General features: G+C 48.3%; 2 protein-coding genes across 7 annotated transcripts in view; both read right to left on the reverse strand.

Annotated features, from left to right (window-relative positions):
- The window catches only part of RALY (RALY heterogeneous nuclear ribonucleoprotein), a 112,941-nt gene that overhangs the window by 16,665 nt on the left and 72,771 nt on the right, over positions 1–23,505 (reverse strand). For all 6 annotated transcript variants that reach the window (XM_040650892.2, XM_015296799.4, XM_004946965.5 and 3 more), the window contains one exon: positions 3,341–3,605. In XM_040650892.2, the coding sequence (XP_040506826.1) occupies positions 3,341–3,596 (256 nt within the window). In that variant the 5' untranslated portion in view covers positions 3,597–3,605. The remainder of the gene's footprint in view (positions 1–3,340; positions 3,606–23,505) is intronic.
- On the reverse strand, positions 3,642–11,725 carry LOC112530105. The gene has a single exon (XM_025142289.2). It carries the CDS (start codon positions 8,581–8,583, stop codon positions 7,681–7,683), a length of 903 nt encoding a protein of 300 aa, XP_024998057.2. The 5' UTR covers positions 8,584–11,725; the 3' UTR covers positions 3,642–7,680.

Here is a 23,505-nt window from a genome sequence, read left to right on the forward strand (position 1 = left end):
TGTGTGCTGCTGTACTGGCAGGGAGCCACATTCTGATCAAAGTGCCACTTTTCATTGCTGCCTTTCACTTTCCATCCTTCCATATTCAGCTGCTAAGGGGAATGTAGAAGAATGCTGAGCCTGAACAAGGATGTTAACAGGACAGCTCTGTGGATGGCTGCTGCCAACATGGATGTCTTTCCGTTTTGGAACAACACAATGCCTTTGGCAGTGCTAGAGAGGAAGGGAGGAGTAAATTATTCCATGGTGCATCCCAGAGCACATCCCCGCTCAGCTCCAGTTCTCCTGCTATGAACCCATTCTGCTGTGAGGATGCATCTTGCAAGTTGCCAGTCACTTTTCCTCCAAAATGGAGAGCAACTGACACGGAGAGCAACTGACAGCACCATGCTGATTGACACCCTTCCAGGGAGATGCAACGAAAACCGAATGGTGGATAATGTGGAAAATGACAACAATTAGCTCAATTTGCTGGTATGCCCTGCTAGAAATAGCACCACATAGCCTTCCCTGGGGTGTGCAGTCAGAGTAGGAAATTTGTACTTTCGACCTGCAGTGGTGATGAGCAGTCAGAACACCCAGGACTCCCTTGACAATGAACACAGAAAGACAAGAGCTCAGCATGCACATCAGCCTGGACACATTTTGTATCCCATTTCCATTCTGGCTCCCTACTCCTCATCACTGAATCCTTTTGCTCAGACAATGGTATATATCCCCCCCCTGCCTATAACCAGGTGTCTCTTCCTGAACTAAATGAGGAGGTTGTGCTTTGTCTAGCAAAGATGGCAGGGCCAGGTTACTGGTGTGGATCCAGCGTGAAGTGCAGAGCTCCTGCACTGAAATGGTGATGGCCTTCTGCAATGAGTGGATTATCTGGGAGCCTCTGCAGAAAGCACAGTGGTATCCAGGACCTGCCTGGCAGAGCAGTCCACGACCCAGTGAAGGATGGGCTGCAGACATGGCTTCCAAACACCTCCATTTAACGATACATTCAGTATCTTGCTGATCAGTTAAAATGCAAGTCTGACAGTTTGCACATCTGCTGATAAAGGAGGAAGAATAAAAAAGATGGGATAAATGCTATTAGGACATCCAGATAGAGAACTGATCTTATGAGGAAGATGCCAGATAGAAAAATGAGCTGCTGCCTTGCTGAAGCTAAGGCCTGGCATGCAGGAGTGGCTCTGGATTTGGATGTCCTGCTACATGACTCCTGCTGGCACTGGGGACATGCCCTGCACTACTGCAATCTGCTGCCCCCCAGCAGGTTGGGGGTGCTTTGCCCCTTCACCAGGTTGCTGTCCACAGTGCATGGGTGGTAATTCCCCGCGAGCTCCTGCCATACAGAATGCAGCTGTAGGCCTGAAGGGCACCGGTTTGCTGCTCTTCCACAGGATCAGGTGCTTATATGTGCAACCAGCTGAAGTTGCTGCATGGTGCTAGAAAGGGACACTGGCTCCAGCCACTGTGCTCCAGGACATTATAGTCTGAGACTCACATTCAGAATGCTGTTTCTGAAGCCTGACAGTACTGGCTGTACCTGCAGGTTTTGGTTTGAAGATGGTAGCATGTCCCTCCAAGCCCTGCCCATGCACTGAGGCAGGGACAGCCTCACCAGCAACACCCCTACCATGCCCTTACCTGTCCCATCTCTTTCCCTCCACATTAGTACAGCCCACATGGCCATGAAGCCACGTTTTCGTAGGGGCCTTCTACTTTCTTCTGTGCAGACATTTTCTAATTACACTGTACAGCATCTTTACCTCTTCCTCTCTGCTAGGTTCCACTGATAGAGAAGCAAATCCACATTTATACTGGGCCATGAGTATTATAGGAAAGCATGCTGAACTCTTCTGTTGTGAGACTTGATCATGAAGAGAAGGCAAACGAAAGGGAACTGAATGTGCACCTCCTCCAGTGTGTGTGCAGTTCTCACAGCTGTAGCATGGTCCTTTTGCCTTGCTGGCATGGCAGACTGCTGGGACCAGCACCAGTAGGACAGTAAACAGTTCCAATCACGGTACCTTTTTATAGGCATCTCTCTTCAAAAAAGTGGTTGTGTGGCCTTCACTTAGCTGCACCTCTGACAGCAGCACCAGCATGAGCTCCTCTGCACCCCAGCACCTTGCTCATCATTTCTACCAATGCTGCAAACTTGTGGGCAACATCTGGGCTGCAGCAAACCTGGCACACTGCACCTCAGCTCTGCTTTGTGTTGACAGCAAGAGAAGTGAAGAAAAGTTTCTGTATTTGAGTAAACCATGGGTGGAAACAGCACAGTGCTTAAAGACATGACCTAGCACACAACTTCCTATTTCTGACTGCTGTGCTGGCAGCAGAGTGGGAATGGGTTGCAAATTGCTCCCCTGTGTGTCCAATGAGCACTGCTTACAGCAGACTTGGAAATAACAATTTTTCATTAAAAACACTCCCTTCAGTTCCAATTCTCAGCTTAGAGCGGGTGACAAAGGCTTCTCAGCATGTGACACTTCAGAGCAATCTGCAGAACAAGGATGCAGCTGGAAGCAGCTGGGGTGGTTTTGTTTGTTATTTTTTATCACACAGCAGTGCAGACAAGAGACTTTCACATATCTGGTAGGGGGAGAGTTATCTCATTTAATATCAGCTGGCTGAAGCTAGTCTGAGACGGTCCGAGTTAGATTATCACCTCTCTTGAAAGGCAAGACTAAGGATGGTACCTTGGTACCTCCATCCCAACCTCAACCAGGCGTCTCAGGCTCAAACACAGAGAAGCTCATCTCTGCTGATCACAGTGGATGTCCAGGTGATCAGACATGGTGAGACGCCTCACTTCTGGATGGTGAAAAATATGGGAGATCAAGTCCTCTGGTAGTGCCGAGGAAAGCCATACAGGTGATGAGCTGCTGAGATGAGATTATTTCAGTCCAATCCTTCATTTCAGGATGCCACTTTTTCTATCCAGAGTCCCCTCTGCCTCTACAAAGTCCAGGCAGTGCTGTGGCCACAGCCTTGAGCGCACTAATACATCTGGATAGCCGTGCTTAGCCTCACTGGTGATTTGTAGGACAGTTCTGATGCTGGTCTCCAGCTCTGTCACAGCCATATCTGTGCCTGGATATGGACCCTGCTACTCCTGCCTCATGGACCAACATGCCCCCAGGCCTGTCTCATTGCTACAGCCCTGCTGGCTCGTCAGTGGGCTGTGTCTGACCCATTCACCACCCCTAGACCGGACCTCGACTTTGAGATCGGTGCTGCAGCCTGACTTTGGCCCAGCCATGCCCTGACTATCCTTTAGGGGGCAGCTGGCTCCTGTTGTACCTGGACACCCAGAGCAGCTGCAGAAAAGACTTACCCAGTGTCTGGCCAGCAAGCACGCGCCCGTTCTCACCCAGCACGGCAGCACGTGCGTGCCTCTCGTTGGAGTACTGTACGAAGGCGTAGCCCTTGTGAACAGAACAGCCCACCACACGGCCGTACTTGGAGAAAATGGTCTCCACATCTGACTTCTTGACCACAGCTGTGTTGAGATTGCCGATGAAGACTCTGGAGTTGATGGACTTGGGGTCATTCTTGTTCGTTATGTTGCTTGTCTGCACCTTCAATGACATCTTGAACACCTGAATGAACAAATCAGAAGTCAGGAAGGTGTGCAAGGGAATTACCCAAGTCTTACAAAAAGGGGAGGGGGAAAAGGGTCCCAGCAAGGCTGGAGCAAGGGGACCAGCTCCCCAACTACAGCTGGCCTCTGGAGACCCCTCTGTGCTGGGTAGGGACTGCTGCAGCCAGCGAAAAGCTCAGCAGAAATGCATTTATCAAGGCTGACTCTGAGTGTATGCTGGCTGCTTCCTAGGCATAAAATAGTATTTAAACAGATTTTACATCCAAATAAAAGCTTTAATGCAATTAAAATAAAGTTTTTACCTGTCTGTACTTAGAGTTCAAGGACTGCTCTTTTTAGAGCAGTTTGCATTCAGCACTTTTGCTCATGCCCACCTCCTGGGGCTTCCCCACAAGTCCCCCTGGAACAGGCTGGCTCTCCCCATGCACAAGGACAACCTGGACCCTGCAGATCTGCATCTGCAGATAGAAGAAGGCTTCATTTTTCTGGAAGCAAGCAATTGCTTCCAGAAATTTAAGTGGTGAAGGAAATACTGTGCTCCTAGCTGATAGCTGCTCTCTAGCATAGGCTTTGAGCTGCATTCTGAGCTAACAGGAGATGTCACTGTTTGCTTGGGAATCATAAACAGGCACTGCAGCCCGCCACCACAGCTGCAAGGCATGATCCTCCCGGGTTCTTACCTGGGGTATCTATCTCATGGGCAGTCCCTAGGAAGGATCAGGGCTGGGAATTGTATTAAATTAAATCTAGTCTTGCTGCCTATCAGGCAGCTTGCTCTTGTTCATGCAACAAAAACTGCAGCTGTCCAAAGATATTGGTTTGACTTTCATTTTCCAGAAAAAAAAAGAGGGGCTGTTTGGGGCTCATTACTGCGTGCTTCACACATAGAGTGTGATATTTACCCAGGAGCAGTCAGTGCAGAGCTGCGGGAGGTGTTTTACAATGCACACGGTGGTGCTGCTCTTCCCCAGGTCTTCTCCATGGCTACATCAGAGCCCCCTGGCCCTTGCCAGGTACTCCAACATCTGCCTGAGCGCTGCTAGGGATGAAGTCTTGCCAGCTTTGGGGCTTCAACTTTCCATCGCTGTCCAGGCAGCCTGTTCCAGCATGGGTGGCAGCTCCCTGGCTGCATGGGGCAGCTCTCAATGATCCCCAAGTCCTGAGGACTCTGCCTACCCACAGCCCAGCTTGAAAAACATCTGTCTTCACTGACAGACAGAACCACTTCCTGACATGCTTTTAGGGCTTGTACCAAGACTTTCAAAGAACCAAAGTCCCCTTTCCCCTTCTTTTTATCCAGGGGTGGTGAGGTGCTGGCACTGCTGCCCAAGGCTGTGGGTGCCCCATCCCTGCAGGTGCTGAGGCTGTGGAAGGGCCCTGGGCAGCCTGAACTGGGGAGCAGCCAGCATATGGCAGGGGATGAGGCTGAATGTATTTCTGTGCACAGAGACAAGCATCAACATCTCAGGGTTTGTCACCATGAGCTGTCTATTTCCAGGGTTTGCAACAGCCAAGGAGCGCGGCCTGGCCCTGCAGCAGGGGCCTGCAGCTTGACCCATGCAAACAGGAGATGTTTAACACTGATTGCAATCAATGAGCTCTATATGGATAAGTCATGACTGCCAGCCCTCAGCCTTTTTAATTTTCAGGGCATGAAGGTCAGGGCACTCAGCTCCTTCATGGCTTGAAGCCTATCTGTGTGTAGCGGTGGAGTTAGGCCTGAGTGGGCCTCATGGTGCCGCAGTGTCTCACCCAGCACTCACCCCTGAGTTCTCAGCCCACGTGAACACCATTATGGGTGCATAATCCAACATGCTGGCACAGCACCTGGGGCACCTGCTTGAGAAACCCTCAGAAACTTATGGTGCTTTTAGGACCCACTGTCCAAATCCAGGTCTCTGTCTTTGTGAGATTTCCCTGCGGCAGCGTCCCCAAAGCTGCCCTCATCTGGGCTGTGCTGCCTCGAATGGATGTTTCTATCTATCTCCCAGCTTTCACGCTGAACAAATTAAAATATAACCCTGTTGCTCAACACCCACTTCTTGTCACACTCTGATCAATTTTACACTGCTGCCCCATGCCTCAGCTTAGAGAAACCCCTAAAGCTGCTGTTAGCCCAAACACTTCCCAAACTGTAGCATGCCCAGGAGAGTATTATTTACACTGCTCTGATTTCTGACCAGCTGTTTGCAGCTGTAAACACCAATTACATCAGTGTGCTGAGCTCCTTAAGCCTGTGTGGGAGGGGTGTGGGTTAAGCTGTTTCCATGCTATGTGCAGAACACAAAGGTCTGGCTGGAGGATTCGGGTAAACCAAGGGCTTTTCCCTCACATTTAAAGGTCTGCCTGCTCTCAGCAGGTGCATCATGACCCAGCTCTGCTGCTGCCAAGGGATCTGGTCCACTTTGTGTGTTTTCTTTAACAGTAGAAGAGCTGGATGAGGATGCTTCCCAGGTGGGCGCTCAGGTACCAGATGAATCTTCACTTTGAGGATAAATAAATTACCAGCAGTAATCCCTCCACCTCCCCCCACCCCCTACTTCACCTTCATTCATCATTAGGTTGGACAAGTGACAAGGAATGACACCCCTCTGACAACACCTTAATGAAGGTGAGACAAAAACTGACTTGAGAAGAGACCCCTGAAGCCCTGGCAGGAGTTCACCCTGCACAAAGCTACCAGCTCCGTGATCTGCATGGACCTCTCTGAGGTGCAGGTAGGATTTCTGCTCCCAACCTGAAGCCTAGGACCTGAAGCCTTCAGCCTGAATTCCTCGAGCTCCTTCCTCACCCTGCCCAATGGTAATCATTTCCCAGAAGGTGCTGGTGGGGAGCAGGACATCTCCCATGGCATCCCCAAGGTACCATCTGAGAGGTAGGTGTCATGTGGGATGCTGCCTGCCCCCAGGTTCCATCTCCCACCTCACATCTCTCTTGTCCAGCTTCGTACTCCAGATATGGGACCTGCAGGTGCTTCCCTTATGGTTTCTGCTGCAGAAGGAGCTGTGCCCATGGCTGGTCAGTGATGGGATGGTGACTCTGGGTGACAAATTCCAGGCCAGGCTAGCTGATGGCCACATCACTGGGCAAGACTTGGGAAGAAGCCACTGAGGACCAGAAGTCCTAGGTGCCATCTGCCCACTGACTGCTGCCACTGTCCCTGTTGTGACAGAAATGGAAGCCATGGCCTCAACCACTGGACCTGTGAGCACTTGTCCCAGGCTGAGATCTCAGCACCACCAGCAACATCCTCCATCTGACAGGCTGGTGTCAAGCACTTTTCTGCTGTCCTTACACACTGCTGGCTTTCCTGGAGAAAACAACCCCCTTTCCATTCAATTAATCCTGGTGTCTTCTTGCACACAATACTCATTTTACATCACTTCTTGCTACCCTTATTGTAACAACCAAACTTTAATCACCACTTGCTCACCAAATGCTCATTACCACATACTAATACCACCTATCCTAACCACACATCAGCAGAGCACTCTGCACCATACTCAGGTGAAATTCAGCACTGGCTCCATCCCACCTTCCATGTGAAACATCACAGCTCTCCCTTGGGGTCAGCACAGCACAGGATCTCTTTGAGCTACCATCCCTTTGATAACATCACATAAAAACCAGTGGGAGCCCTTGGCAGAGCATCTTGGCGATTCTCTGATTATGTATATGTATATAAATACATACAGCAGAGAGAGGTACCAGTGGTGGTACATTGATATTCTAATAACTACAGCTGTCTAGAGGATGCATTCTCACAGCTATTATTTTACCTTTTTCCCCCAAGCGAGTACTGCAACAAGGCAGGCTTGAGTCACAAAAGAGAGTAAGAAAGAAAAAATGCAACTAGTAATGATTCTTATCAATTGGACATGGACAAATGGATAAGGAGTCCTTTGGCTGTAGACCTCAAAGAACACAAAAGACACGAGTATAATTATTTCTGCTTTCTGGAAGGGAAACTGAGGCACAAAGCTTACTTCCAGTTTCTGAGGAAAGCTGCCAATCCTGCTAAATCTTGCAATTCTGTTGGGAATTCACTGATATTTGCTGTTTTGCTTAAAGCTTCAGCTGCTGTGTTCATGCAATTGTGTGAAATAACACTGATGCACCTTTCTGTACCACAAAACCAATGAACTGCTAACAATAACCGTATAAAATACAGTAGAACAGGACAGAATAAAATAAAATAAAAACCTTATGAAGCCCCAGGAGCCCAGTGCCATGCTGGGGCTCAACACGATGAGGACCACATTGGGCATCCGTGCAGGCCACAGTCTGGATGCTCTGTGCAAGCTGCCCCTGGCAGCATCCATTCCCCACTTCTCCTCCCTACTCAGGGCAGCGTGGCTGGAAACGATGTCACGGTCCCTGCTGTCACGCATGTTCAGGGATCCCTTAAAGATATTGATATTCAATCCGGTAGCAGCCCAAGGCCAGAGCTGGTTTACTTGATAAGCTATTTTTCCTTCCTGCTTTAAGTGCCTTGCTTCACAGATTAGCTGTTTAATTGAGAGCCAGGTGTCTAAAAACCCCAGAGGCCTCCGTCTTAGTGATGAACTGTCACAGAAGAATGTAAAGAAAAACCACTCGGCCCCGCCACTCTCTCTTTGCAGAAAGCTCTTTATTTGTGTGATGGCCACACACAGCTGGGTTGTTATTTTCCTCTTATCACACTTGTTCACAAAATGAGAAACATTGTTTTTCATCCTGTCCCAATTTCTGCCCAACTTTCCCCAGCTTGGTGGCTCTGCACTCAGAGACAGACGACCAACGTGCCGGTCCTGCAGAGACCTCAGGGGACAAAAGCTGCTGCTTGCCATGGGCCCAAGAACATTATGGCGCTTTGGGGTGCCCATGTGGCAGACTGCTCCACAGTGTCCTCTGGGGCTGGAGGCTGTGTGGCCCCAAGACCTCCTGCTTGCTTGCTGGAGTAAGCCCCAGCTACAAAGGCTCACTTCTTTCTGCATCTGCTATGCGCTCACTCAGGTCAAAATCTGATTCTGCTGCAGCATGGCATTTGGCTCAGAGTGATTTCTGAATGGAGCAGCCCCTCCTTTATCCATAGAAGTAGCCTTAAATAAACACAGTGCATTACAAGACCCTGCTTGCCTTGCCCTGCCTCATCAATAGCACAGAAAGGCAGATGCATCTACAACTGAACTCCCCGCCACCTCTGGTGCCAATCACTCCTCCTTGGGAGCTGGCAGTAATTTGCTGGTGAGTCCCCAGGCACTCGAGCCAAGCTCTGAAGCACTGCTTTAATAACCAACACAAACTCTGCAATCTTTTTAATAGCTTTTGAGTTCCCATCACCTCCTTCACAGCAACCTGGGGAGTCTCAGCCTTTTTCCCGGAGAGCAGAAATACCCTCTCCACTGCTGTGCGGTTCAGTAAGTAGAATAAAGTGGAAAGGAACCAGTCCTTGGGTTTTCTGGAGAAAATGGCTCTGATTTTGCCAAATGTGATTGTTAGGGGACCAGGAAGTTATTAGAAGAAGGGAGTAAATAAATATGTTGCAGGTGTTGCATTGGTTCTGCAGGAGCAGGGATGCCTTTTGGGGAACGGGCAGCGTGGGGATGTTTGCAGTCTCAATTTGACCCCAAATGGACCAGAAACTGGGGGTGCTCTCCAAAATGGTCAGTGCTTACTTCACTGAGTTGGTTTCCCTCACCTCTTCGCTTTGAAGTGCTAACTCCCCAGAGCTGGGGCTCACTGCAGATGGATGCACGGTGCTCCTGCAGACAGGTGGATGCTGAGTGCACAGCAGTGTGTACAGAATCAGCTGCTCCTCCAGCTCTCTGTCTTGCTATGCAAAGAGCTTGCTTTATAATTTTTAATTAAAACGAGTCATTTTGAACTGGAGAAATCCTGCCAATCCTTTGAAAACCTGGTCGTGATTTAGATTTCAGTGCATCTGGCAAATCCCTCATAAAGGAGCAATAAATAATCAGTGGCTGTTTTAATAAGTATTTAATCAGTTGTTAAAGGTACAATAGTTACAAAGTCTATCAGGTCAGCACACAGTTTATAGCTGTGGCTCGTAACCATCTGTCCTACATATTATTCATGCCTATAGAAAGCTTAAAAATCTATTTGTCAAGGTCTTAAATCCTAGTGAGTGTGATAAAGGGATGACCTATGGCTGGAAACCCTGAGATAAAGCCAAGTACAACTGCACCAACCCTGCCTGCCTGCCTGTCTCCTGCTGAAGCCAGGCTCTGACAGCTCCTTGCACCTGACAGCATACAGGGCCAATTAAACCATCATGGAAAAGTCATCCCACCATCCATGCTGTGCTAGCAGCAAGAATTTGGGCATTTTCTGAAGCCCGTGTGCATCAACATCATGGGTTTCAAGGTCTTTACCTGCTGGAACTTGAACTGTCCCATTCACACCAAACTTTTCTGGGCTCTACTTCTCCCATGAAAATAATTCTTAAATGAAGGCATTTTTCCCCCCCCAAAAATAGACTTTGTATCATCCTTTGATTGCAGAATATGCAACAAGTCCACTTTTCAGGAGTGTCTGCTTCTAATCATCTTGGGAATCTCCTGTGAACAGACTCACATTCTTTTTGACAGCAGCAAAATAAATTTTAAAGGTCAATTGACTCAGATAAGCCCAGCCTGGCAGCACTTTCAGATGCAGAATTCCAGGGATAACATTTAGGTTATGTTCCAGAACAGAAACAAAATTCTTTGGAGGAAAGAATCTTTAAAAGGGAAAGGAAGAAGAAAATGAAAAGGAAACAGCAATTAAATAGAATGTCATCTGTAATCCCACTGGTGCAAAACCTGATGATTACCTACTGGGCTACGGACAATGCTACATGTATTAATCTAATTAAAGTCCTTTTCTTACAGGCATCTGAAGCCAGCTCATTAGTGTGTTGCCGAGATGCTCATTAATGGCTGGCCATGACTAATTTCTTGAGAATTATTCTTTAATTTTTTATCATTCACCGCCTAATGGGAAAACACAATGTTTCCATCCCCCACTCTCCCACTTGTACACAGTGGAAACAGGTTCTCATCAGCCGCCTATTGACTCGATGTTCCTTAATGAATAGTCCCCCTTCCTGCCCAACTGTTGTTTTAACAGCAAATGATTTATTCATAAGGAAAGTGAGATCTTCAGCAAGTGAACTTTCTGGGAACTTTCTTAGCAGCTTAATGAACCTGCGTCTCTGTGCTGCTTCTTGTGTCTCCCTGAATCGGTGTAAGAGATTATTCTTTTGCATCGTCTCAAAGCTTGCTGAGGGACACAGATGAACAAGTCCAAGCAAGTCCTGACCAAGGACTGGGAAATCCTTTGTCTGAAGGGACAACAGATGGACAAGGCCAGGGGCAATGAGAGAGAGATAAGTGGCAGCTAAATGGCCAGGAAACAGTCTTTTGCCTGGACTTATCTCAAGGGTGACAGCCATCTGAGGGGGTGCTCCCATGACTCTTACCCAAGCGCCCAGGAATGTCACCTAGGCAGGGAAGAAGAAGGAGGATAGAAGACAGACGAACAACCATGAGGTTTAGGGTTTCTGACTATAGATCCCTCATGAAGAAAGGGTTTCCTGACTACAGGCTCCTCATGAAGAGAGGGTTTCTGACAACAGATTCCTCACGACCTGAGACCTGCATGCTGAAGAACAAGGTTTCTGACATGGGAAGCCTCACGACCTGCCTCTCCCTCCTGGACTTGCTCTGTGCTCTCCCTGCTTGCTGCCTCTCTGCTGCTGTTCTCCCCCCTGAGAAGGTGTCTGCTATCAGATCCCTCACTACGAAAGGTCTGTATGCTGACGGACTCTCCAGGGCTACCGGAGAACTGCTGCTTCCTCCCGGACTTCCTCCTGGACCTACTTGGTACTGCACCTTCTCACTGCCCAACGCCTGCCACGCTGCTGCTGCTCTTCCCCTGTGCTTTTGCCCCGGGCTGTTGGAACGCCATGCAATGGGACTACTGCCGGATCCTGGTGGTGACTATCCCCGCTTTACACAATTCTTGCTTCTTTCTATCTTTTCTATCTCTCACCTTCCCTTCCCCATCACCCCAATCCGTAATAGCGTCCGTCCTCCCTTTCCCCATCTCCCTTATTAAGATTTGTAATAAACTGGTCGGATCAACACATGGACCGTTGTTTCTTAATCTCACACCGGGTGTACATATTTCAAAGAACCTCCTCTCCCTCCTATAAATTGGAGTGAGACAGATGGGCAAAGAGGAGATGGAGAGCTGAAGGAGCAGGAGCTCTCTGACAAAGGCTCATGGGTGAGCGGAGTACTGCCAGGGGGGGAAATCTGGAACCCCACAGTAATAATTTCATCACCTAACAGGGCTACAGCTCCTGAAGAACAGCTGCCAAAGAGGGTGCAATTCTCCTTGTTCATCCTCTGGAGACTTTCAAGGTGAGACTGGATCAGGCCCTGGGCAACCTGATCTAGCTGTGGATGTCCCTGCTCACTGCACGGCAGTTGGACCAGATAACCTTTAAAGGTCCCTTCTAACTCTAAGGACTCTATGATTCTACGAACTCTGCCTGCCTTTTGGCAGAGTTGAGTGTGGCAATACCATCAGTTCCTCAACACATTGCTGGGCTCCCAGTGGGACCGTCCTCATGCTCAGCCTCTCTCCACCCTGCTCTGCCAGCAACCCCTACGAGCCAGGAGAGCTGGGGTCACGTTTTTCTGTATGACCAAGCAGAAGATCAGCATTCCCACACCACCACGTGCTTCCTGCCACTGGGGATTTCAGCAAAGCCTCACATGCCGTGAGAGTTGGCAAAGCCATGCGGTGAGGAGGACACCCCTGTGTCAGAGGGGCAGCTTGAGGCCCCAGTGGGACCCAGGCATGTTTTGCTGTGCAGGTCAACAGCCGATCATCCCCATTCCCCATGGGAATTAACACCAGCGCCCAGTGCCTGCTCCTCACAATGCTTGCAGAGTGGGGAGCAGAGCATGGGATGGGGCCTCAGGAAGCACAGAGCCAGAGGAAGGTGCAGCCTTTGGCACGCTGATCCTCTGCTTTTTAGCAGCTGCAGTTCTTGACATTCTTGTCCTCTCCTGGAATTAATTATCAGCTGACTGCCTTTGAAAATTATTTCAGACAGTCTAAATACTCAGAATGACACCAGTGATTAAGACATATATCTCTGTAAAGTCAACTGGCTGTGGGCTCCCGCTCGACCGGCTGTGTGATCTGCTCAAATCTGAATGCTGCACTCATGGCTCTGCAGGGGGCAGAGAGGCGGCAGCGCCCTCACCCTGAGGAAAGCACCCTACAGAGAAGGGATGAGTGGAGGCTGCTCCTGTGCCAGTGGTGAGGATAAGGAGACCTGGAGAGCAGCTGGGCTGCTTGGGGTGGCTGCTGTGATATGACCTACATCAGTTGCCATTACCTTTTCTCTCGCTCCTCACCTACTGGTCTTTGCCTCCCTTGGTGTACATGGACATGTGGATTAAGACACAGCATGGCTCAATGCGGGGACACCTGCTCCTGTGCTGCCCTCTGCATCTGCTCCCATCTGCCCAGCGGTCAGTGGTGCTCTACCCATCCTGCCCCTGGCGTCAGCCAAAACTGGGGGTGAAGGTGCACCACCTGCTGGTCCAATTCCCCATCAATGACATCATGCCAGCGATGGATGCGTTTCTGTATGATGTGGCTGTGAGTGATGAATCAGGATGGCGCAGCTGATGCTGCTCTCACCCGCTCACACCTTCCAGGACAGCATCACCCTTTCCTTTGTAGCATCAAGCTCTTGTAACAGGGGTTAAAAAACCAAGCCCCTTTTTAAAAATAATACGGAAAGATTAGTAAGCCATCATTGTTTGTTGATTATGGTCATCCTTTCCTGTAAATGAAGTTTAAAAGTCATTAAAAGATTTGTCAGCTGTGACTTATGAGCCCTTTCTGCTGCAGGGGAGTGAAGCAATGACAAATGCCTTCCACTGCTGTATCATCTGTTATGTGTTAGAAGTTGCCACGTTCCAATTACCGGGGACCCACTGAATCTGTAAACGAAAAGCAACTCAAATATCCCACATGGCTATTGGGACCATTAGTCAGAGCTGGTGAGTTCCAGTGGCACAGCATCGGCTGGGAGGGAGTCAGCAATAAATAAATAACACTTTGCATGCGTGCAGGGATTGCTGGCTCCTGCACGAGGCTTTATCAGCATCAATTACGTTTTGTGCCTGCTTTCAGGAGGCAGAAACTCCAGTTTCCCAAGCAGAAGGCAGGGCTGATGAGCTGCAGGACTTCAGGCCACTGGGACCCGATCAGCATCAGATCAGGACCAGGAGCTCTACAGCCCAGTCAAAAGCTAAATAAAAAAACCCAGCATGCTCATTTTTTCTTGCTTGCAGCACAGTGGCAAAGGCTACACACAGCCAGCGCCCAGCCCTGCCTGCCACTTGCAGGGAAGTGTTTTGCCCTGGAGCGGCCATGGAAGCCATGCAGGGCTCGGTGTTCACCTTGAGTGCCTCCAGCCACACCAGGGAGCTCCTCCACCACCCTTTATTTTGAGGGCTTGGAGGCTGTTCCTATTTTTCACCTTCACTTTTTCCTGTTCCACCTACATAACAGAGTGTTCGGCTTCACTTGCATATACCCACGAAAACAATACCCTGCAGTTTGATAGTGAAAAAAAAGTTATGGCAACACTGGGGACCTGGAGCACAAGTCTGGAGTACAGCCCACCTGTTGGCTGGGATGGCACAAGGAGGAGCAGCATGCAGCACAGAGAGCCTCTGCTTGCTGGGAGAGCAGCACGGTGCTGCACGTGGTACAGGAGGTGTGTTCTGTGTCCCAGCATGGCCCCTTGTCTGCTCCAGGATGGGGCACTGCTCCCTATAGCTCATGCTGACAGAGGCAGCCAGCTCAAGCCACATTTCCCTGCTGGGGCTGGCACCAAGCCTTCCCCAGCTCCATGGGGATGGTCACACGTGCCCAATTCACTAGTTTTGTTTTCGTTGCCCTCTTTATTTATGTTTTTTAAAAATATATATATATATATAAAAGATGTTTTGCTCCACATATTCATTAACCGTATTATGTATTTTTTATGCAGCCCAAGACAATTCCTCTTCACTCAACATGACCCAAGCAAGCCGAAAAGTTGGAGCTATCGGGTAACTCCTTTCTAACATGGGCTGCTCTCCTTGTCCTTCCCATGGGATGCTGAACAGCTTCCCTGTATCAGACAGGCACTCAGACTGCTCCTAGCCCATGCCGGGCTCTCAGATCAAGTTGGGACTAAGCTATGGACCCCTGAGTGATGGCAGGAAGAAAGAAGTACCACAGTGTCCTCCTGCTATCCCTGGGGCCCAGCACTGGTGTGTGCTTTACACGCCAACCTGGGGCCTACCAAGATAAGAACGATCCTGGGTCAAGAAGGGCACACATCAGATGTTACCAACCCATCTGGGTGATGGAGGGGGAATGGTGTTGAGTCTCTTGTTAACACAACAGCTTATAAAATCAATTAGATCCCATTAAATGCCAATTTGGACCTCATCACATTTAACCTCCTCCATGAGAGGGGTAATGGCCCATAGCACTTTATTGCCTCTTTGGCTTTAATTTGTTGGGCATGGTGGAAGGAGCACTCGCAATGGCTAAACTTGCTTCCCCAATCAGCAAAGCCTCTCCCTGCCTTTGGGAAAAGGGGGAGCACAGCTTGGACCCTGTGCCAGCAGGCAGCTATGGATGCCTGGCTCCTGGGTCAAGGCCAAGCTATCCCACATGGCTCCCTCCACACCTGCATGGAGGTGGCTGGTGGGGAGGGAGGCAAGGGAACACCAGAATGGTGAGCAGATGGCTTGATTCCTGGCATCAGTATGGAGTATATGGGGCAACAAGCTTCTCCAGCCTGGAAGAAGGCTGGACAGCCAGGTCCTCAAAGCATTACCACCAAAATCTTTGGATAAGTTTGACCCCAAGCTTTTCTCTATCCAAGTCCATGTCCTGGAGGAGTCACACCAGAGCAGGGATGCAGTACTGCGGTTGTGACTTGGTCACAGGGCTGTCATGAAGGACCAGGCTGCTGTGTCAGGAGTTCTGTGGCCTGCATATGGCAGCAGCCAGCACCTACCTGCCTCCCACAAATCCAGCAGGAGGACCAGTGCTCCTCTTCATTTGGGCACCAAGTCATCTTTGGAACCCTCAAAAGGACTGGCTGATGTCCTCATGCATGGAGGTTGGTTATTTTCCATTCACTTTCCTGACCTCTGTACAGCAGCAGGCAGGCATTTATCCTGCCTTTGGGAATACCCCATCCAATCCCATCTTGTGAGTAAAACCGGCTGCCTGGGGCTGCACCTACCAGCCCTGCCCACGGATCTTTGGAGGCTTAAATGAGCCAGTGTGACTTTCAGCTGTTGTTTGCTTTCCTTGCTGCATAGGGCATCTTTGCCTATCACCAAGAGCTGCGAGCAGAAACAGATCTGTCTGGACATGACCACTCCACAATTACTCATTTTAACAGTAGCAGTCATTGGAAAAGCAAAAGAAGAATGATTTCATTTTCATAACCTTGAGCTCCCCGTGCCCTGCTTGGACGAGTTTGTCTGCATTATTTTCAGCTCTCAGAAGGCAGGCACCGCATTGCTTTACAGCAGAATGCACCTGGCTGTGCACGCACCAAAGTGCCCATGGAAAGGGCAAACCCCTGTGATACGCCAAATGGTTTTGTGAGAGCCTGGTTCTGCGAAGGGCAAGGAAGAGATTTTTTATTTCTATGCATTTATCTTTTATAGAAGAGTCTGAAACATGCCAAGACCTCTTCACACCACACAGTTATTGCTCGGGAACTCACTACTGCAAAATACCACCGGTGATCTCACTGGACATGAGGAAATCAAGGAAATTTCATTTTTAAGTGTTTTCCAGTCTTCCATTCACCCCAACACTTTAATTTTGATAGGTCAAACTGACAGCTGAGTGTGCAGTGGCAAAGGGGCAGCACTTGGCATTCACATTTAATGCCAAGTGCTTTAATGTATTGAGCAGCCACTGCTAACTGGCCTTTTCTCCAGGCACCTGGTGATATTATAAGATCTTCTGTTTGTATTTTGCTAAAACAAATCCCCCTGTGCATCTGCAGGGGAGAACAGCAAATGCACCCTAAACACTTTAGTAGGAATAATGATAACAGAGCATTCACTTTAAAATGAATTCTCATCAGTATGAAGCCAAAGTGAGAAAGAAGGTGAGGAAAGAAAGACCAGCTCCTCGTTCCATGGGGTTGACAGGAACTCCCATCATCATCAGGTGGGAGCTGGAGATCTCCATGAGCTCTGGGATTCAGGAAGAGGCTGGTGGGCTCAGGGCTGCCTAAGGGCAGTAGCCCCATGTGTGTGGCAGTTTGTGCTTTGCACAGAAATCCACTGGTAGGGGATGTCCCAACCCTGGGTATGTTCTTCAGCTCCATGAGAGCAGTGCCCCATGGAAGCCTTTGGGATTCACTGTGGGCACCGCAGGACCAGAGATATGGGAAAAGAGATTGTTTGCTTTCTGATACCTGCAGCTTATGGGGCTCCAAGCCAGTTTTTATCACATCAGGCTATTTTAAACATTTATTTTTTTCACAAAGAAAGAATTCATAAACAGTGCTGTTTATCTTCCCAGCTTTGCTGCAGTTCTTTTCATGGCCAGCTGACCTCTGGCTTCTGAGCACAGTAGAGTCACCACTGCAGTCACTTCCCCCTAAGTTACTTCATTTCTTAACTTCTAGCTAAAGCCCAGGTGTGCTTTGTTTCTGCAAGGCCAGCTGAAACTGGGAGGCAGCCATGAAAGGTGGTGATGGGTGATTTCACCCTTCGAAGCACCCATGAAAACCCCTTACCTGGGAAAGCTGGCAGAAATTCTCTTTCTTTCCCTTTTAACCCCTCTAAGCCATAGTCCACATCTGCATAAAGGGTTGGGTTTTTTTATTCAATATGAAGTCGTGAAGATCTGCTCATGGTTGTGAATCACTCTGATGAACAGAAGCCCACAGATGCAAATGCTGACAGTGATAACTGCAATATATAATGACTGCAAGATAATTAATGCCAATCAACAAATGCATATGGAAAATAGATCTTGTCAAAGTGTAGCAAGATCATTTTACAATAAGATGCCGAGTTGTGTGTATAGAGTCAATAATACTATCAGTGAGATACACGTAGGCTTCTTTATTATGTCTGAGTTGCGGATATGCTTTCGTTAAGACAGGTGAACATCGTAACATCAGCTTGGATTAAAATCTGGCTGAACTGAGAGACGTCCAGGAAGAACTGCCAGAGGAAACCAACAGCACAGAGCCCTCCTAGTGTGCCACGCAACTGGCGCTGCTTTGAGAGGGCATCAATAATTCTGCTGTTGGTGCTGGCAGAACTGTTCCTAGGAGGAATCCATGTCTGACAAGGAAAACACAGACAGATGAGAGCCAGCTCAGGCATAAGAACTACTTAAGGACTGGAAAACGTGGGGTTTTTTTGTTTTTTGTTTTTCACTGAGACATCCCTGGAACAAAATCTTTGTAGCTCAACAAAGAAGTTCCATGATAACTTGACTGGGGGCTCAAAGTGCCATTACAGAGATCACAAATAGAATTTATCAGTCAAGTGGACAAAAACGCAACACTATCCAACAACTGGAAGTTGAAACCAGAAAAACTCAGACAACAAAGCAAAATACAAATGATTACCATTACTGGCAATCATCCTGAGAGACTACTTATTTCAATGGCTTCTCTCATGTTCTTAAAGCAAGATGGATGGTTCTCCTACAAATCCTGTTACCATTTATGTGTTAGGTTAGCAGGGAATTCAGGGCAGTACCATTGCCTGAATTCTATAGGCAGTCAGACAAAGGGGTAATTTGACAATATATGTATTCAGCTTCTTACATACACGACTGCTCATGCACATGCTGCGTTAGTTCCCCTCCAATACTTTGCTGCCAGGGGAGTTCTCCTCCCATCACCACCGCCAGGACACGCTGTCAGAAGCAGGAGCTGATCATGCTGCCTTGCTATGGCTAGTGTTGGTGCTACCACATTATCTGGACCTTCAAGATCTATAGGAATGTGCCTCTGGCTGCCAAATCATACTTTAAACCCAAGCTTCTCCATTTAAAGAATGTTTAGGTCCTGCTTCAAACTGTCTTAGAAGCGAAATCCGCATTTTCATTCAATTTTTGACAGTCACTACTATAGATGGATCTTAATTTCAATCCAGCACCAATGATGCTGTTGGCATCATTAAAACTCAGCAGGGAAGAGATACTTCTGTCTTGTTAGGGATTTAATTCTCACTGAGTGGGAGCAAAAAGCTCTAAGTTTAAACTTCAGGTGGCCAGCAAGGCAAATAGACATGGGTGCCTTCAACTGCTCTTTCCCTTTGTGTACACCTAGAGACTGTTTCCTCATGCAATTAGGCATCACTCCTCTGTTGAGATCACTAGCCAAACTGCAGTAGGAACATGTGATTTATTATGGGCATGATTTTTTGCTGCCTGAAACCTTGCATGAGGCCACTTCTTTCTGCATTCTACAGTCCTGCATTGAGATCAATTTTGCTGCAGCTTCTCCTGGCTCTGCTGAGGCTGCAAAGCAGGAGATAAGTGCTGAGCATGTAGTGATATCCAACTGCATGAGGTCAGCCACACGTTCAAAAGGCAGCATGTGGCATCAGCGTGGGTGACAGCCCCTGAGGACACCCTGATGGGGACAGAGGCCCCCACTGGCCAACATGACGATGGTCTGCATCAGGGACACTGTGCAGGGACTCAACTGGCAGAAAATGGGAGATATTCTGCTGAACTTGCTACTCATGAACATGGAGCAGCTGGTATGGACAGGAAGCATAAAGGAAATCTTGGTTGCAGTGACCATAAGCCTGTGAAGTTGAACATCCCAAGAGAAGTGAGTAAGAAAATTGGCACATCTTGAAAATATGAGAGTAGGTTTCAGTTTGTTCAGAGATCTGCTTGGCAAAATCCCATTGGAGACCGCTCTGGAGGGCCAGAGAGGTCAAGGCAGCGGGGCCATGTTCAAGAACACCTCCAGCAGCCCATCCTACTGTGCAGATAGCTGGGCACACACAGCATAAGGCCAACACAGATGCACAGCCAAGCCCAAACTGAGCTTTCTGTTACATAGAAAGGCAGAAGCCAGGAGGTTGAAGTGGGGCTGGGTCACCCAAGAAGATGATGGCAACGCTGTTTTATTTCACCTCCATGTTTACATGCACCTGCTGGAACACTGTGTGGGCACGGAGAGTTGAGCTATTCAAGCTGTCTCTGAAGGATAGAGAGCCATGGGGGACAGCAGCCATATCGTAGCAAGCTTTTGCAGTGTGTGCTGGGAGGAAGATCTTAAGCTCACAGTGAGCATGACTGACCTTAGGAGCAGACGTATGTGGAATATGATGCACCTTAGCTAGACAGTGAGGATGGTGCACCTTCCCACTGCCAGAGAGCCCAAAGCTGCAAAGCTATCTCAGAGCTGCCCTTCCTGGCTAGTTCTTGGTGCAAGAGCTTGGCTTCCTGACCAAGTTCGTACTGCACAATGGGACCTTACAGTGGGTCTTCCTGCATTGCCACCAGGGTACAAAGGATGGCTCCTAACTCCAGGAGAGAGGAAAGGCAGGTGGCAACTTATAACCTGCCCAACAGCTTACAGACATCCATGTCTGCCTCATGGCAACCATTTCTCATGCCCTTACTGGCATTTCTGTGTTTTCTTGTCATCCCTGTGCTCCCTTGACACATTACTTGCAACCTGCCTGAGCACGCACAGTCAGTCAGGTCTGGCTCAATGTGGGGAATCTCCCAAGCAATTCTGCTTGGTGCAGTCTGAACAGTGCTACTGGGAGTCAGATTGCTGAATTTGTGATCCTTGCTCAGGCAAAATTCCCTGAAAGCTACAACTGATTTTTGCCAAAACAAAAATCCACTACTGCCAAGCCAAGAGGCTGAGAGGACTACACAGCAGATACACCATTAAGCCCCAGACTAGACAGTTTATGCTTCCAGCATGTTTCTTGTCTACCCTTCTGAGTTCAGCTGCCCATTGCCCAGCACTTCTGGAAATTCCACTACGTACCCTTTAATGAACCAGTTCAAATCTCGGGAAAATGCACCGTAGCTGAATGAAGTGGAGATGGACAAACACAGACATTAAATAGGTGTGGATGTAACAACTGTAGCCAACCCCAAATTTGGCCATGATGGTGCCCTGCGCAGATTGTGCCTTGAGCAATTTGGATATGATGTGGTGTCTACTATGGGATGCACAGCAGTACCATCCTTGGTTCCCATGCTTGGTGCTGTACAGTGAAGGAGATGAGCGATCCATCTCCAACTTTCTGTGATGGAGATGGGTAAAAATCCCAGAAGATGGTAGAGGAAAGGGACTCACTGAGCTGGTAAGTGATCTGTACAATATCTTTTTTTTAGAAAGAGCTCCTTTTCTTCCTCATTTGCTTTCAACCTGTGAAATCATTCTCTCATGCTTCTGGCATTGCCTTTCATTCACCTGCCCGCAGCAGCTGGGTAATGCGTCACCACAGAGCTACCAGGAGCTTGGTGCAGGAGGACATCACACAGCAATCCAGTGAGACTTTCACACCTTTACACAGTTCCCTGTTGCCTGGACATCTCCTGACGAGAAGCTTACAAGTTGTGAGGGAAGTGAAGGGCTTTAGAAAATACTGAGGCCTTAATTTACAAGTGATGTTTGAAAAATGAATGGACTGAGGGTTTCCTCCTATGGCGAAGTGGGAGAATTTATTATGAAGCAAGGTTATTTGGCCAATGAAATGGTTTGGTCATTCCATGTAAAATACTGAGGAGACCTGAGAGCAGCCTTTCAATATCCAAGGGGCTGTAAGAAAGAAGGGGACAGGCTCTTGAGCAGGGTCTGTTGTGACAGGACAAGGGGAAATGGCTTCAAACTAAAAGAGGGGAGACTTAGACTGGATATAAGGAAAAAAGTTTCAGAATGAAGGTGGTGAGGCACTGGCATAGGTTACCCAGAGAGATAATGGATGTTCCACCTCTGGAGACATTCAAGGTCAGGCTGGATGGGGCTCTGAGCACCCGATCAAGCTGTAGATGTCCTTGTTCATTGCAGGGGAGTTGGACAAGATGGCCTTTAATGGTCCCTTCCAACTGAAATTATTCTGTGATTATATGAAATTAGGTGAATGACATGAATGGAGTTAGTAGGTTGGGTAGAGAATACAGCTTCACGAACACAGTGAATAAAGAAAGCACTGCTACAGTAAAGCTGGGAAACAAGTTTCCAGATGAGTAGTTCATTGACTAAAAATTAGATTTTGGGGTAGGCTGCCAACTACTCCAAAAGCATGTGAAAAATCACACTAGGAGGTGAGCACTTGCAGAAGGGATAAAGTGCACCTATTTTATTTTCCCCTTTCCATTCTCCATAGGCACAGATTTGGCAGAGGGGAAGGGGTAGGATGCAAAAAGGCTTGGAGAAAACCCTTGCAAAGCTTATAGAGTCACAGAATAATATAGGATGGAAAAGACCTTTAAGATCATCAAGGCAAACCATCTACCTAACAGTAAAGTCCACTGCTAAGCCATGTCCCAGAGTGCCACATCTACATATTTCTGGGTGGATGGTCCCAGAGTGGTGGCACCAAGACCACCAACAAGCCCCTGGAGCTCCTCTGGAATACTGCAAGGGCTGGTTCAGGAGAAGTGGTGTGTTATAGCAAATTTTTGTATGATTTCTAATATGTGTCCAGCTGTAATCACCTTCCTTCCTGTAGAGAACAGATCTGAAGTCGCATATTACTTCTGCCAGTAAAAAGCACCCAATGTTCAGATACTTTGGTGCCAAGGAAACTCTAAATCCAACACAAGATGGGAAGAGACAGCGCTGAATGTCAGTAAGTGGGGAAGAGCCATCTCTCTACTATTGGTGATGTTTCGGAATGGCTGACCCTGAGATGTAAAGATGTGCTGTTGTAATGCAGGTACAGGCAGAATTTCTCTTGGGAAATCTCCACATCCTCAATGTGGTTGACCCAAGGAGCCCATGTGGCTAACTCAGCATTTCTTAATGTCTTCTCCCTGTGCAAATCATGCGTTTATCATGTGTGATCTCCTCAAGAAACTGCAATGGCACCAATACTAATGGCAGCAGCACAGCTACTGGCTGCACCCCTTTAGCCCAGACTGTTTTAGAGTAGCCACAGGGGGGTGAGTCATATAAAATGGGACATAAAAAGAAACGTCTCCATGATTTTATGGTTGTGCCTACTAATTTTATGTAGTTCAGCCTCCCCTGACGTGTCATAAACCATAATGAAAATAGGCCCATGATGGAGAGTATGAACTGGAGGACCAACCCTGTTAACCTATTTATACTTCAAAAACTCCACATAAAGCTGAAAGAAATTAAGACGGATTTGGGCTGTTAATAGAATTTAATGCTTTCAAGTGGTTTGGTTAAGACTCCAAGTGCCAGCAGTGCAGCCAGCAGCAAAGATGTCCTGGGGTCTCCAGTTCCCCAACACCCACCTCTGGCCGTAGGATTGCACTAAGACTGTTCCTTGGTTCCCCTGCACTGTGCTGCACACAAAGAGGTCTTATTTCCTAATCTGGCTTGTGGTTCTCTCCTGCAGAAAAAAAACCAGTATTTACTGTAATCACATCCTAGCACTGAGAGTGGATATCTCTTGTCATTGCTCCTGGTCTTGTTCTCTCATTACCCTAACATCACAACTGCTGATTTCCAAGGCTTGCTCCTGATTTATGTCTTGGGTTGTCACTTAGGGCTTTCCCAATGGCCTCCAGCTTTCCCAGGGACTTGCTGGTGGCTGTGAGGGCAGTGATCCTTTCCTGGGTACCAGGTCCTGTGGCTCCAGAGAGAAGCATCCTCG

Source organism: Gallus gallus, chromosome 20 (assembly GCF_016699485.2).
Source record: "Gallus gallus isolate bGalGal1 chromosome 20, bGalGal1.mat.broiler.GRCg7b, whole genome shotgun sequence".
NCBI classification, from domain to species: domain Eukaryota; kingdom Metazoa; phylum Chordata; class Aves; order Galliformes; family Phasianidae; genus Gallus; species Gallus gallus.